Consider the following 12,546-nt stretch of genomic DNA (forward strand, 5'->3'; position numbering starts at 1 on the left):
AACAGCAGAGAGATGGGACTTAAATATCAGAGTGAGGGTTAGAACAGATGACTCTTATGCTTACGAGGAACATGGTTATTCTAGAGAACAATTGCAACCCCTGGAAACACATGGTGAGATAGTCAGCTGACACTTACTTTGCTTTAAAATGTTTTTTAAAAGACATTCAAATTCCCTAAGACTAACTAACCATAGGGTTTTCATTAAAAAAAAAAAAAATGATGCTGCTGACATGTCCAGTTGATTGGAACAATGAGGTACACATAAGCTCAGTCAGTCCCTCACTGATGCCTGCACAGGGATGTTCTTATCACTATCTACAACAGTCTTTCATTATCAAAAATCAAGCCCAATTCACTCATATGTTGCTGGTGGGACTGCAAATTGGTGCAACCACTCTGGAAAGCAGTAAAGAGATTCTTCAGAAAATTTGGATTGCAGTTATCCAATTCCTTGGTTTATATCCAAAGGACTTAAAATCAGCATACTGGAGTGACACAGCCACATCAATGTTTATAGCAGCTCAACTCACAATAGATAAATTATAAGCATGGGGGAGAGAATAGAAGTTTATTGGATTAGACAAAGGGAAATGAAGAGAAGGGAAGGGGGATGCGAATAGGAAAGACAGTAGAATGAATTGGACAGAACTTTCCTATGCTTACACTCAACCAGTGCAACTCCACATCATGTAAACTATAAGAATAGGATCCTAATAGGTTATACTCCATGTTTGTATAATATGTCAAAATACACTCGACTGTCAAAAAAGAACAAAAAACATCAAGCCCAACAAAAAATATTTAACTCCAGTTATTCTTTAGAGTATCAGTTAAAGACTGTTTTAAGAAAATGAAATGGTCTGATAGGTCACGGTCAATTTTCCATAGCCTTTAGGGCCTCTGCAAAGTTAAAAAATGTTAGCCAATAACAAAGACAAGACATCGTGGGGACCCAACTATATGTAATGTGCATGACAATATACAAAGAAAGTGCAGTGGTGAGGAGAGAACCAGATGGCAGAAAGGCAAACAGATGCTAGAGAGAGAATGCACATTTGATTAAAAATCCAATAGGCCATCTCAGCAAGGACAGACAAGAGTATCCAGAAACTTCTCCACGATTACGTGGCCAATTGATTTCCAACAAGAGTGACATCACACTGCAGTGGAAAAATAAATCAATATTTTTAGTTATTTAAAATAAGTTGATGGGGCTGGGGCTATAGCCCAGTGGTAGAGAGTTTGCCTTAGCATGGGTGAGGCACTGGTTTCCATCATCAGCACCACATAAAAAGTAAATAAATAAAATAAAGCTATAAATTTTTTTTAAAAAAATAAGTTGATATCCACAGATCCTTGTTTAAAAATTTTTCAATCTTAAGACTTTTTAAATTGTTCATAAACATAAACTATAATGGACAGTAGATTCTCTTAAATTATACAGAATATTTTCATGATCTCGAAGACAAGAACTATGTTCATGAATGGGACAAATAAATACACTAAAAATAAAGAAAGAGGACTGCTGAATTGGACTCAAATAAAATTGAAAAGGGTAAAAATATAAGCCACTCAGTAGAAGAAACCAGTAATATATAGGAAACTGAAGCTGACAGAATAAAGAGAACTTTACAAACATCAGGTTGTCATTGACAATATTAAATTCGGAATCCTGGCCTTCTGGGGTGGAAGCCAGTTTCTAAATGTGCCACTAAGTTCCATTTTAAATAAGTTCAATCTGATCTCTGTGACTAGGAGAGAAAAAACTGAAATCTGTCTCGCTTCCTTGTTCATAAAAATGGAATAATAATGCCACAGTGATTTAAATGATAGAAATAAAATACCACAGTGAGTAATGCACAGAGATTTTGAATATTCAGTAGTAGTTATAGTTATAACCATTAGTTATATTATTAGTTATATTAGTGGTTTTAGTGATGGTGACTATGATATAATTAATATAACCACTTCAAACTAATAATGTTCCAAACTGCTGGGGTGGATCATTACTAATTAAATCAAGCACCACAGATATTTCAGCCATGCTTTGTAAGATGGGTACAAGTAAAATCTGGTTGGAGAGTAAGTAGTGAAAGGAAAAGAAGATTGGTTTTGGAATGGCTATGCTATTCCCTGGATAACAAAATCAAAGGCTGGAGAGTAAGACACAGCCGTGTCAAAGAGGTCTTCAAATGTCAGGCTAGATATCACAGGAGCTCTATGTCTAGTTTCTGTCAATTTCCTTACTAGGCAAACCCTGGGCACAGGGTGTGAAAATCAACAGGTGCCCAACCAAAATCCCCACCCCAGTGAGTTTTATCAGCATCCATTGGAGCAGTTCTCTTAAGTTTCATCATCATTCTTTACTCAGGTGAATAATGAGTCCTTGGGACAGAAGGGAGTAGGTCATGCCATGTTTGCTCGAGTTCCCAGGGATAGACACGCAGAAATATGTACATAGAGGTAAAGAAGGTGGAGTAATTTACACAGGCTAGGCAATATAAACACAATAACTATGACTAATCTGACTAATCGTCTAGCACAGTAGCAGGATTGCTCTAGTCAATGCCACCCAATACTGCAGGACAAACAATATTTATTCCATCAAGAACTTGATCATGAAGCCTAAATGTATATCCATTGCTCCAGTTCATGAAAGAGGGAGATAATATTACTAGCTAGCAATTGTAATTTTAGGTAAAATGGAGGATAAAGTAACTGCACAGTATTTATTTACAATTTCTAGTTTTATTTTCACACCAAACAAATATATTATGATATGCATTTTAGTTGTTAAGGATGTTGATTCACTCAGTGTCAGATCACAGTTGAAATGGCAGATTTATTTTTGCAGCCTGGCCTGTCTTCTCCGTGTATTTCATTCATCCCCTTCTACTTGCTGTCACCAAAGGTCCATTGCCTATAATGATTTTAGGTCTAATTTCTAATCAGAATTAGAAATTTCTAATTGCTAACCAGAACAAAGAAATGGCCATTATAGCTTGGTAGATTGAGCAAGGACAGAGCTGGGGGTGGGGGACAAGCAAGAGAAGAAGAAAGGAGTCAAGTCATTCAGAGCCTACATTTCTTCCTGGGGAGTTTGGACAATCAGACACTAGAAAATAACATGACTATATCTGCATTCTACAAAGTTCATTTGTTATTTCCATGGTAGAGTTTTGAGTAAAGAACAGTAGATGTTAGGAAAACATTTGAAGAAAATAGTGAAAAGCCGAAGAGGAAATACTGGCCTTATTTTAGATATGGCAGTGGAAGGTGATGAGCAACATACAGGACTGAGGTCATCCTGGGCATAGATCCAAGAAGGATCTATTAGGTGTGGAAGATGGTGCATGGTAAGGGGAAAGGGAAGCATCAAGGAGAACACTTAGGTTTGGACTTGAACAATTAGCTAGAAAGAAAAGAAGCAATGGGAGAAGGAAGAGAAGAATATTGGTGGGAATGATCAAAATAGTAGACTGAGATGCATCAGATCTGAGATCTGAGGTGCCTGGAGGAAGTCCAGATGAGGATGTCAAGAAAGCACTCAATGTCTTCTGAGTATTTCTCTACAGTAAAATCCAAAGTGCTTAATATACACTGCATGGCCCTGCATGATCTAGGCCCTCATTGTTTTCCTTATCTCCTATTTTTCTATCATTTTGCTCCAGCTAAACTGTCATCCTAGGTGTTTCTCAAATATCTCTGCCTCAGAGCCTCTGCACTTGGCCATTCTGTCTAGAATGCAAATTTTTGGATATTCACTTCCTTCTGTATGGAATATCACTTAATTAGCAATACCTCTCCAACACAAATATATCCGAAATCCTCCTTTACCTTCTGTATCTTTTTCTCCTTAGTATTTATCATAATATATTTTATCATCATTTATGATTTTTGTTGTCTGTCTCCCTCAACTAAAATAAACAGAAGCTCCAAAAGGACAGAGATCTTGTCATTTTTATTGACTAGGATATCCCTAGGTATTGGTACAGTGCTTACTAGATGTCAAGATCTGGAAAGGGTCTGAGATTTTACCCTATTTGGAAGCTAACAAGTTAGGCTGCCACAGTTTAATGGATGCTAGCAGAAGACAGACTCCTGGGTCAAGAAGACACCTACTTATTCTGTAGCAATGGTCAGAGGGACATCATTTGCTCTGGTTTCCCCAAGCCCAATTTTTACAGGATAACATGAAGAGGTACAAACAACACTCATACAGAAAGTGCCTGTGTACCAAGAAAAAAAAGCCAAGTTTTGAAAAAGTTCTAAATCTTTTTAAAAGGACACCTGAATTTTGTCTTGCAAAAAGATATTTCTATTGCTATAGACAATAAACAAACTGACTCCTTGCATCCGAGGGTGACATTATTTTGTTTTTCAAGAACCTTTGTTATACAAACACCCTGGAAAAGACAGTCTGAAACAAAGGCGATGGATACTCTACACACAAGTCTTGCAGCAACATGAGAGAACAGAGAATCATCTCCTAATAACACATGATAGACATGCAGTACATATTATTTTTTAATGAAAAATCAAAATTTTGAGTTATATACTAATATTATTTCAATTTCCAGGTGAATCAATCAAGGCACAGCAAAAGTGAATCAACTATTCAGGAATGCACAGCTGCTAAGTGGCTCTTAGCAGCACCCTTCAGCTCCACAGCATACACTTGATAGAACTCAATCCTCCCTAGCTCTGAACTGTCCCTCCATCAACCCCACCTGAGGCTTAGTGAATAGATGATTGAAAAAGAGAGAAGACAAAAAAAAAAAAAAAAAGAATAATAAGAGTGGAGAAAGGGAACAAAGAATGGAGAGGGTGTTTTAGCTCTCCTTACTTGCTCATGTATCCAGATCTACAGAGTATACAGGAACTTTGAGTTCACTTTACACCTAGAAAGCTGGAGTTCAAGAAGGGAAGAGCCTTCCCATAACTGCAGAGAGTTAGGGTTCGAGTTAACTAGGTAACCATCAGAACTCCTTTTTTCCTGATAGAATTTGAGGTGTCTCTTCCTGTCACCTCTCATGCACACAGCTCTCTCTGAGCCTGGAGGCCAGGCCATGACAGTCAATCAATAACCAGGGCCACCTGCTATACAACGCAGCAGGTGGAGCCTGTGCTGCCCATAGCCTATATGACTCTCCAGTTCCAGGGTTGTTGAAAGCAGTGGTAAGTTCTGTGCCATTTTCATCTGACTCTTGACTCAGAACCTCAGCCATGAAGTTGACAAGCATCTTTCTTCTCTGTGCCTTGGCCTTGTTAAGTTTATCTGGTAAGTGATTTGCATATTTCTTAAATTTAAAACAGCTTGCTCTATTGCATTGCTAAACATACATCTTTCTGGAAATTTAACATAGTCTAGACTTAATTAAAACTAGTTAGTCTTGGCTAGTCTTTTGGTCCCAATGAGATAAAATAAGAACAATAGTTAGGAATTATAGAAAAAAAAATTTTAACATAAAATGAGAGAAACAATTCCAGTGGGAGGTGCCCAGAGATAGAAAGGTTTTCCTCTAGGCTGGAGCTGATACTCTATAAGGGATATGGTAGAGAGAAAGTGGGGATACCTCAACCTTTAAAACACTTCTCACTCTGTAAATGCTTAAGGCCAATTTACAAATTTATAATTCTTATGGAATTGTATTAAATAGATAATAATGGTTGCCAGTTATTCAGTATAAAATGTATGGTTTGACTGATTAAAATTTTTATTTTTGACCTATAGAATGTTTCAAAAGAAAATATTCTGCTTGAGTAGATGGTATACATAGGTCCCCAAACTGCCTCTTGACAAGGTTAGCAGACAATTCTGAACCCACAGACTTTAGATTACTTTTTATCATTGAAAATGTCTAACATTTTCAACTTCATCTCCAATCCAGCAGAAAATATTACTGAGAGCCAAACCAGTACTTCGCTAAAGAGTAGAATATCATTTGTTATATTTGCTAAATATTTATAGGAGCAGAGGTCCCTTTTCCCTCCTCATACATATTAATTAATGTAAATAGATGCCTGTGGTGAGCACCTGCTCATCAATTTTTAGACTCATCTAGATTCTAAAACCCACGGGGACCCCAACAACAGCATCAGGTTCTGACTATTCCAACAGCTCTTCTTCTCCATGCCCTCAGAGATTGTTGATATCAAAATTATATCTCATAAACATTTCCTACTTTGGGTCCTCTCAGATTAGTTTCCCTTCCTTTCATGGAACTCTTCCACATTTACCATCCCCTACATGATGTTAGCAAGACCTGCAATTTTCTGGAGAATGCAGTGTCTATTTTGCTTTCTGTAAATTCAAGAAATACGATTTGAACTGTAGTCAGTCTGTGTCATACAAGTGAGAGGAAAGGTTCTTAGGAACTGATGATGAGTTGGCAAAAAGGGTCTGGTTTTAACTTATGAAAAGGGGACTTAATGCAATTATATCTGAAGACCTAGTCACTGTTAGTGAGAACTATTTCATAGCTAGTTATGTAAATATCCGTACCTCGACCCATAAACTCAGATAAAGATACTTACACTCCACTCATTATGAGATCAAAGATCTAATGACTGGTTGTGAGAATGTCAGTGAGCCTTCAATGTCATTTACTCAGCACCGATTTCAAGCAGTAAGTACATAATTTCTATTTTCAAGGAAATGGATCAATGTTTCTGAAATACCGAATTGAGATACTTTTAGTCATAATAAGATTTTTACTTAACTTCTTAGGATTTCAGCAGACAGGGAGTAAATGGAAACCAATCAGATGTCCTTGAAAGAGGATGGAAATAAGAGGTGGTCAGTGGAAGAAGCCAGCAAAGAAGTCAAGCCTTCTGTGAAAGCAGAGGGTTCTCGATAAGAATAGGTCTGCATCTCTCATTTACGATCCAGCTCAACATGTCTGGTTTTTTTCATTTGTTTGTTTTCTAGGTAACACTGAAGCTGACTCCCAAGGAAGAAAGGTAAAGAGAATTTTAGGATTTTATAAGAGGCTAAAACTTTTGATCCAACAGAAATGCAATCTGTCAACTTTCAGTTTAACCTGAGGTCAGGATGAAGAGTAGGAATGCTAGGAACACTCAGCCTGTTAAATACAGGTGGTAAGGCAGTTCCCCAGCCCACAGCCCTATGTTGGAGGACACATTCACTGATGCCTGGGCAACTTCTATGCAGATGATGCTTGTTGTGAAGAAATTCACGTATGCACTAGGGCTAGCTGGAAGGACAAGCATTTGGGATGGAAGCTCTCTCTAGTCCACTGAGTAGCCCTTCCTCTTAGGGCCAGCTTGACCATGTTGACATAAGTTTCCGCCAGTCACCCAGATGTACCTCTAGTTTACAATGAACAGCAGAAAATAGTGAACCAAGTTCTTCCTCTAGAAAAATAATTTTACACCTAACTTTTCCATATTTTCTTTTTTCCAAAAGGTAATTTCATTAAATTTGGTGACCAGGAGAAGAAGTTTCCATCTCTCCTTACACTTATATCTAGGCAGCTGATGAACCAAATGTTTATAAGTGAATAAATTATTGCATTTGTGATAAATGTTATGAAGAAGCTCTGGTACCATTAGGAGCATCACATAGTTAAAAGAAGATGCCCCTAAATAAGTGACAGTGATTTTGAGCAATGAAGGATAAATAGGGCTGGCAAAACACAACTGGTGGGAACACTGTAACAGCCATTTAGTGATTATTAGGTCTCACTGGAGCAGAGCACACAGAGGACAAAGACTCCAAGATCGGAAGACACCTAGTGCTTTTGCATGATTAAGGGAAGCATGTGTAGGAAAGAACATGCCCCAGGTAGCAACTGGCCTGAGAGAAGCAAGCACCTGACATAATTTTAACCTGGGACATCATCTTCCTCACCTGAGGGAATCCTCACGACAGCACTATGACATTGATGGGAAATGGTAACATCATTCCCATTTTATAGATGAAGTGACTGAGATTCAGGAACCAAAAACACACCAACATCACACAACTTGCACATAGCAGAGGCTTCACTTAGAACCAGATTTTCTGACTCCAGGTTTTAGATTCCTCTCCTAGGAATATTCAGTGTAATTCTCCAGATTGTAACCATGCACAAAGAAATTAAAACCATTTAGTAATTTTGCCATCAACTCAAAGAATAGAGGATGATGGGAAATTATTGTGTTTAACTTCATTTTCAGGCTAATTGCAACAATGCAATTACTGGATGCACCAAGATGTATGACCCTGTCTGTGGAAATGATGGAAATACTTACTCCAATGAATGCATGTTGTGCCTTGAAAATCAGTAAGTACAGACTTTTCTTTTTAATATATATTTTAAGTTTACTGTCTTCAAACTTTTATATATCGTATTTTCCTAAAGGCCCAATCAATATACCGATAGCTAGAATGAATCTTACCAAGAAAAAAATGTCAATTTTTTCCAAAACTAATTTTTCCCTTTTTTATCTCTCTGATATGATACTATGATTTTAAAATCACTTAGAGGATAAAACTCATGTTTTAGAACAAAACAACAGATAGTCTAGATTTATAAAAAGCCTATATACACACACAAAAAAAGTTCCTTTAACTTTAAAAAGTCATTCTTACTGACAGGAGTGATTGTATTTTCTAAAGCCCCAAAATACACAAATATAAACTATATAGATTTGTGTGCCCAAAAGTGAATTTTTGTATCATTTTAAATCATGGATATGATAGCTAACCTCAAAGAAGTTTCATTTTCTGAAGCGCCTGTAAGTGGGTGAAAGGAATTGGACTCAGGGGTCAGATGTAGGTGTGCCGCCAATTTCATATCTCATTCAGCAACAGAACAATTAACACTAGCCTCTGCCACCTTTCTTGATCTTATGACTAGGAGAATATAGGTCATGAGCACATATAAGCCAGCACCTTATAGTTTGTAGCAAATGCCAGCAGAAAAGATATAAGTATTACAGAAGTACAGCAGAGACTTGTTTTTAAAACTAGTGATAGGATCAAACTCAGAGGTTTGAACATGCAAGCAAGTGCTTCATCTGCCTGTGAGCTACACCCATCCCTAGAGATCTATTCTTGATGAAAGGAATCAAGAAAGTATTCATGAAAAGAATGCCATTTAAACAGGATTCTAAGTTTTGGGCAGCATCAACAAGGATCATTCTAAGCTAAATAAATATGTGAATAATCCAAATAAAAGAGGTTCCATAAGTGATTCAGTAAACAGCTATTTTGGGGTTGACTTGTTATTAAAGACTTTGACTTAGGCTCAATGACTATATACATTTCCACTATTGCATGAATTCTCTTCCTATAAAACAATCCCCTTTTTGAGCAGTTTTTAACTGTCTCAGAAATTTCTCAGAGTTTACCAAGGAGTGTGAAAATAAAGATTCAACACAAAACAATATGTATTCTGTTGTATTGTGGAGAATTTGCTTCCACACGAAAGACTTACAAAAAGAATCTGCAACCACTTGTTACTTTTCCCATGACCTATGCTGTTGACATAAGATCAACTATCATGTTTCCACCTAAGGGGAGAAAAAGCAGAACAGCCCTGAGACTTGGGAAATTTCCAGATGCCAACTTCAAAAAGCCCAATAGTTAGGGTGACACATTGGGAAAATATGAACAGAGGGCTGGGACATTTGCTTGCCCTTTAAGACCTATTAATTCCTGCTGACTCTTTTTATTCTTTCAAATATATGTAAATATAGGAGAAAGGTTTGGAGGGCAGAAAATGTAACATTTCTTCTTCTTTCTATTTTTATTAGGTAAGAAAACTTAGGTTTATAGGTAAAATTGGCTCTCTTAAATTACAACTTATTTTCTAATATATGATATTGCCTTTATTTCTATTATGTATTAAAGGCCCTAGACAGTGGGTAGAGATGTTTCTTGGTGGCAGAATGCTTGCCTAGTGAGTGCAAGGCTCTGCGCTCAGTCCCTAGCCCTGAAATACATACATGCATATATACCCCAAACAAATCGATTGCACAGTAACTAGAGTCAAGCTCTCATCCTAGATGCCAGGTAAGCAGATAATATCAAACAAGGGCTGGCATGGGGCAGTCTCCTTTGTCAATATGCACCTGGAGGGTATGCTCAATCAGGACTTTTTCTATTTCTTCCATATATTTTTTGCTATAAGACCATCACCATCCAATAGAATTTTCTATAGTGGTAGGAATGCTTCTATCTGTACAATACATAGCTACTAGCCACTACCACTTAAATATGGCTAATACAATTGAGAAACTAAAATTATATATATATCAGTTATACAGAATAGTGGGTTTTACTGTGGCATGTTCATATATGCATGTGACATAATTTGATCAATTTCTTTCCCTAGTATCTCTCCTTGCCTACTCCTCCCTCCCTGATGCCTTTCCTCTATCCTAATAGTCTCCCTTCTTTGAGAAACTGAATTTTTTATATTATTTAACTTTTGATTTAAATTAAAATAGCCAAAAGTAGAAACCAAATATTCTGACCCATAGTGAACAGTAAGGCTATAGAAAACCAATCACCTCATGTGTTCTGTTTAGGTCATTGTACTTACTGTATGCAGCTGATTTAGAAACCAGTATTATTACCAGTTAATGATTATGAGACAAGAAAGAATTAAAGCCTCTCAAAATAAACAACCAGAAAAGTCCAGTTAAATGGACAAATACAAATAGGAATATCAGGTATTTTCCAGTAATGGAGAAATTTGTAGGCCAGTATATTCCAGAAAAGGATGGCTAGAAACATGAGAGATCAGGAAACGGTCTCAGGAACAATTACAGGATTTAGGGCTCTTTAGATTAAGAAAGCTGCAGTATGAAGAGAACAGAATTTTTTATCTGGAGAGCGGGATGCTTACCACTAGCTGACATTATATGGGCTACAGAAATGATTTCCCTCAACAAGACCTCACAGATTTGGATCCCCAGTTTTCTTTTTTGTTTATATTTGTTTTAGTTGTAGGTGGACACAACATCTTATTTTATTTTTATGTGGTGCTGAGGATCGAACCCAGTGCCTCGCGCGTGCTAGACAAGCACTCTACCACTTGACCCACAATCCCAGCCCCATGGATCCTCATTTTTCTAAAACCAAAGATCAACTAGTTCTGCAGCAGCCTGGGCACCAGCTTTGATGGAAACCTGGTAGCTAGGGCAGTAGCATCTGGAGCAAAAGAAGCAGCAATAGATAGGAGATTAATTTCAGGGGTCCACTATAACACAAGATGTATGAAGGACAATTTTCCTTTCTGTTGTATGGCTAGTGAAAGTAATAGTAACAAATGTGTGACGAAAAAGTGAGTGAATAAATGAATGAGAAAAAGACAAAGAAACACATCTTATCTTTGTTTAATAAAGCTGGTTTTTTCCCATTTTTTTTTCCCATAGTCACTTTTTGTCAATAAACTTTTAAGTTGATTTTCTTTTTCAATCTCTCCTACAGGAAGCGCCAGATTCCTATCCTCATTAAAAAATCTGGGCCTTGCTGAGAGCCAAGGCGTGAAATCCTTTAAGATCACCAAGATCCCCAGCTGACCTGCCTGCTGAATAAATGTATTTGAACACACTCGTTCATCCCAAATGCTTTTTCCTTAAACACATGTGTGATTACACTGGGGACAAGGAACTTGGGAAAGACTCAGAACAGACCCAGTGTTAGCAACATCACCATCCTGTGAGCTCAGACAGTGTTTCCCTTCTAATGCATTTTCCTTCCTATCTTCTTACATCCTGATGCCTCTGTCTTGGGAAATGTGATGCTGATACTGAATGACAGGACCCAAGGGACTGTGGACTCCTGTAATCCCACATATAATTGCCTACTACCATAGGGGATAGTTTGAAAACTCTCAGTCCAGAAACATGTTACCTGTCACATTTCACTAATTGAAATAATTCCTTTATGACAAGCATGTTGGCACACACCTGTAATCTGTAATCCCAAGTAATCAAGAGGCTAAGGCAGGATCATCTCAAATTTGAGGCAAGACTCAGCGATTTAGGGCTGAGGATGCAGCCTAGTGGTAATACTACTACCACCATCATCATCATTCCTTTAGATTTCCTTTGGATTTAATTGGGCATTTATTTTGTATGGCACATGTTAGGTCGGTGGCAGCGACTTGGTGGCGACTTAGTGGCAACTTAGAACAAAGCAGCCCACCCTGCTTTGAACATCAATCAGATGCCGGAAGAAATGCCTATCAATCAGCCAGATCTCCTGACTAACCCCTGTCAATCAGCAGGACCCCCTGGCCAATCCTGGAGTTCAGCCAACTCCCCTGACCAACTCCAAGGGGGCAAGGGACCCTAGAGACACCTTTTCCTGTCCCAAGCCCTTCCCTTCCTGCTGTCAGCCCCATAAAAGTCCAGTCCGGTCGAGCTTCCACTGGGTTTCTCCTCAGACCCTTCCCCTGTCCCCTCTGTGGGTCTGATCGAGTTCCGCCCAGGAGTGATATCTCAATAAAGCCTGTTCAGCGGCCCTTTTAAATCTGCCGACTTTGGTTGCTGCCTGCCCAGCCTGATCTGACAGCACAGGTCCGTA

The 12,546-nt window shown here is 38.0% G+C and overlaps 1 protein-coding gene across 1 annotated transcript; it reads left to right on the forward strand.

Annotated features, from left to right (window-relative positions):
* Positions 1–5,228: 5,228 nt before the first annotated feature.
* On the forward strand, positions 5,229–11,491 carry Spink1 (serine peptidase inhibitor Kazal type 1). The gene is made up of 4 exons (XM_076855942.1): positions 5,229–5,283; positions 6,934–6,965; positions 8,184–8,290; positions 11,446–11,491. Exons 1-4 carry the CDS (start codon positions 5,229–5,231, stop codon positions 11,489–11,491), a joined length of 240 nt encoding a protein of 79 aa, XP_076712057.1.
* Positions 11,492–12,546: the final 1,055 nt, after the last annotated feature.

Source organism: Callospermophilus lateralis, chromosome 5, assembly GCF_048772815.1.
Source record: "Callospermophilus lateralis isolate mCalLat2 chromosome 5, mCalLat2.hap1, whole genome shotgun sequence".
Classification (NCBI taxonomy): Eukaryota; Metazoa; Chordata; class Mammalia; order Rodentia; family Sciuridae; genus Callospermophilus; species Callospermophilus lateralis.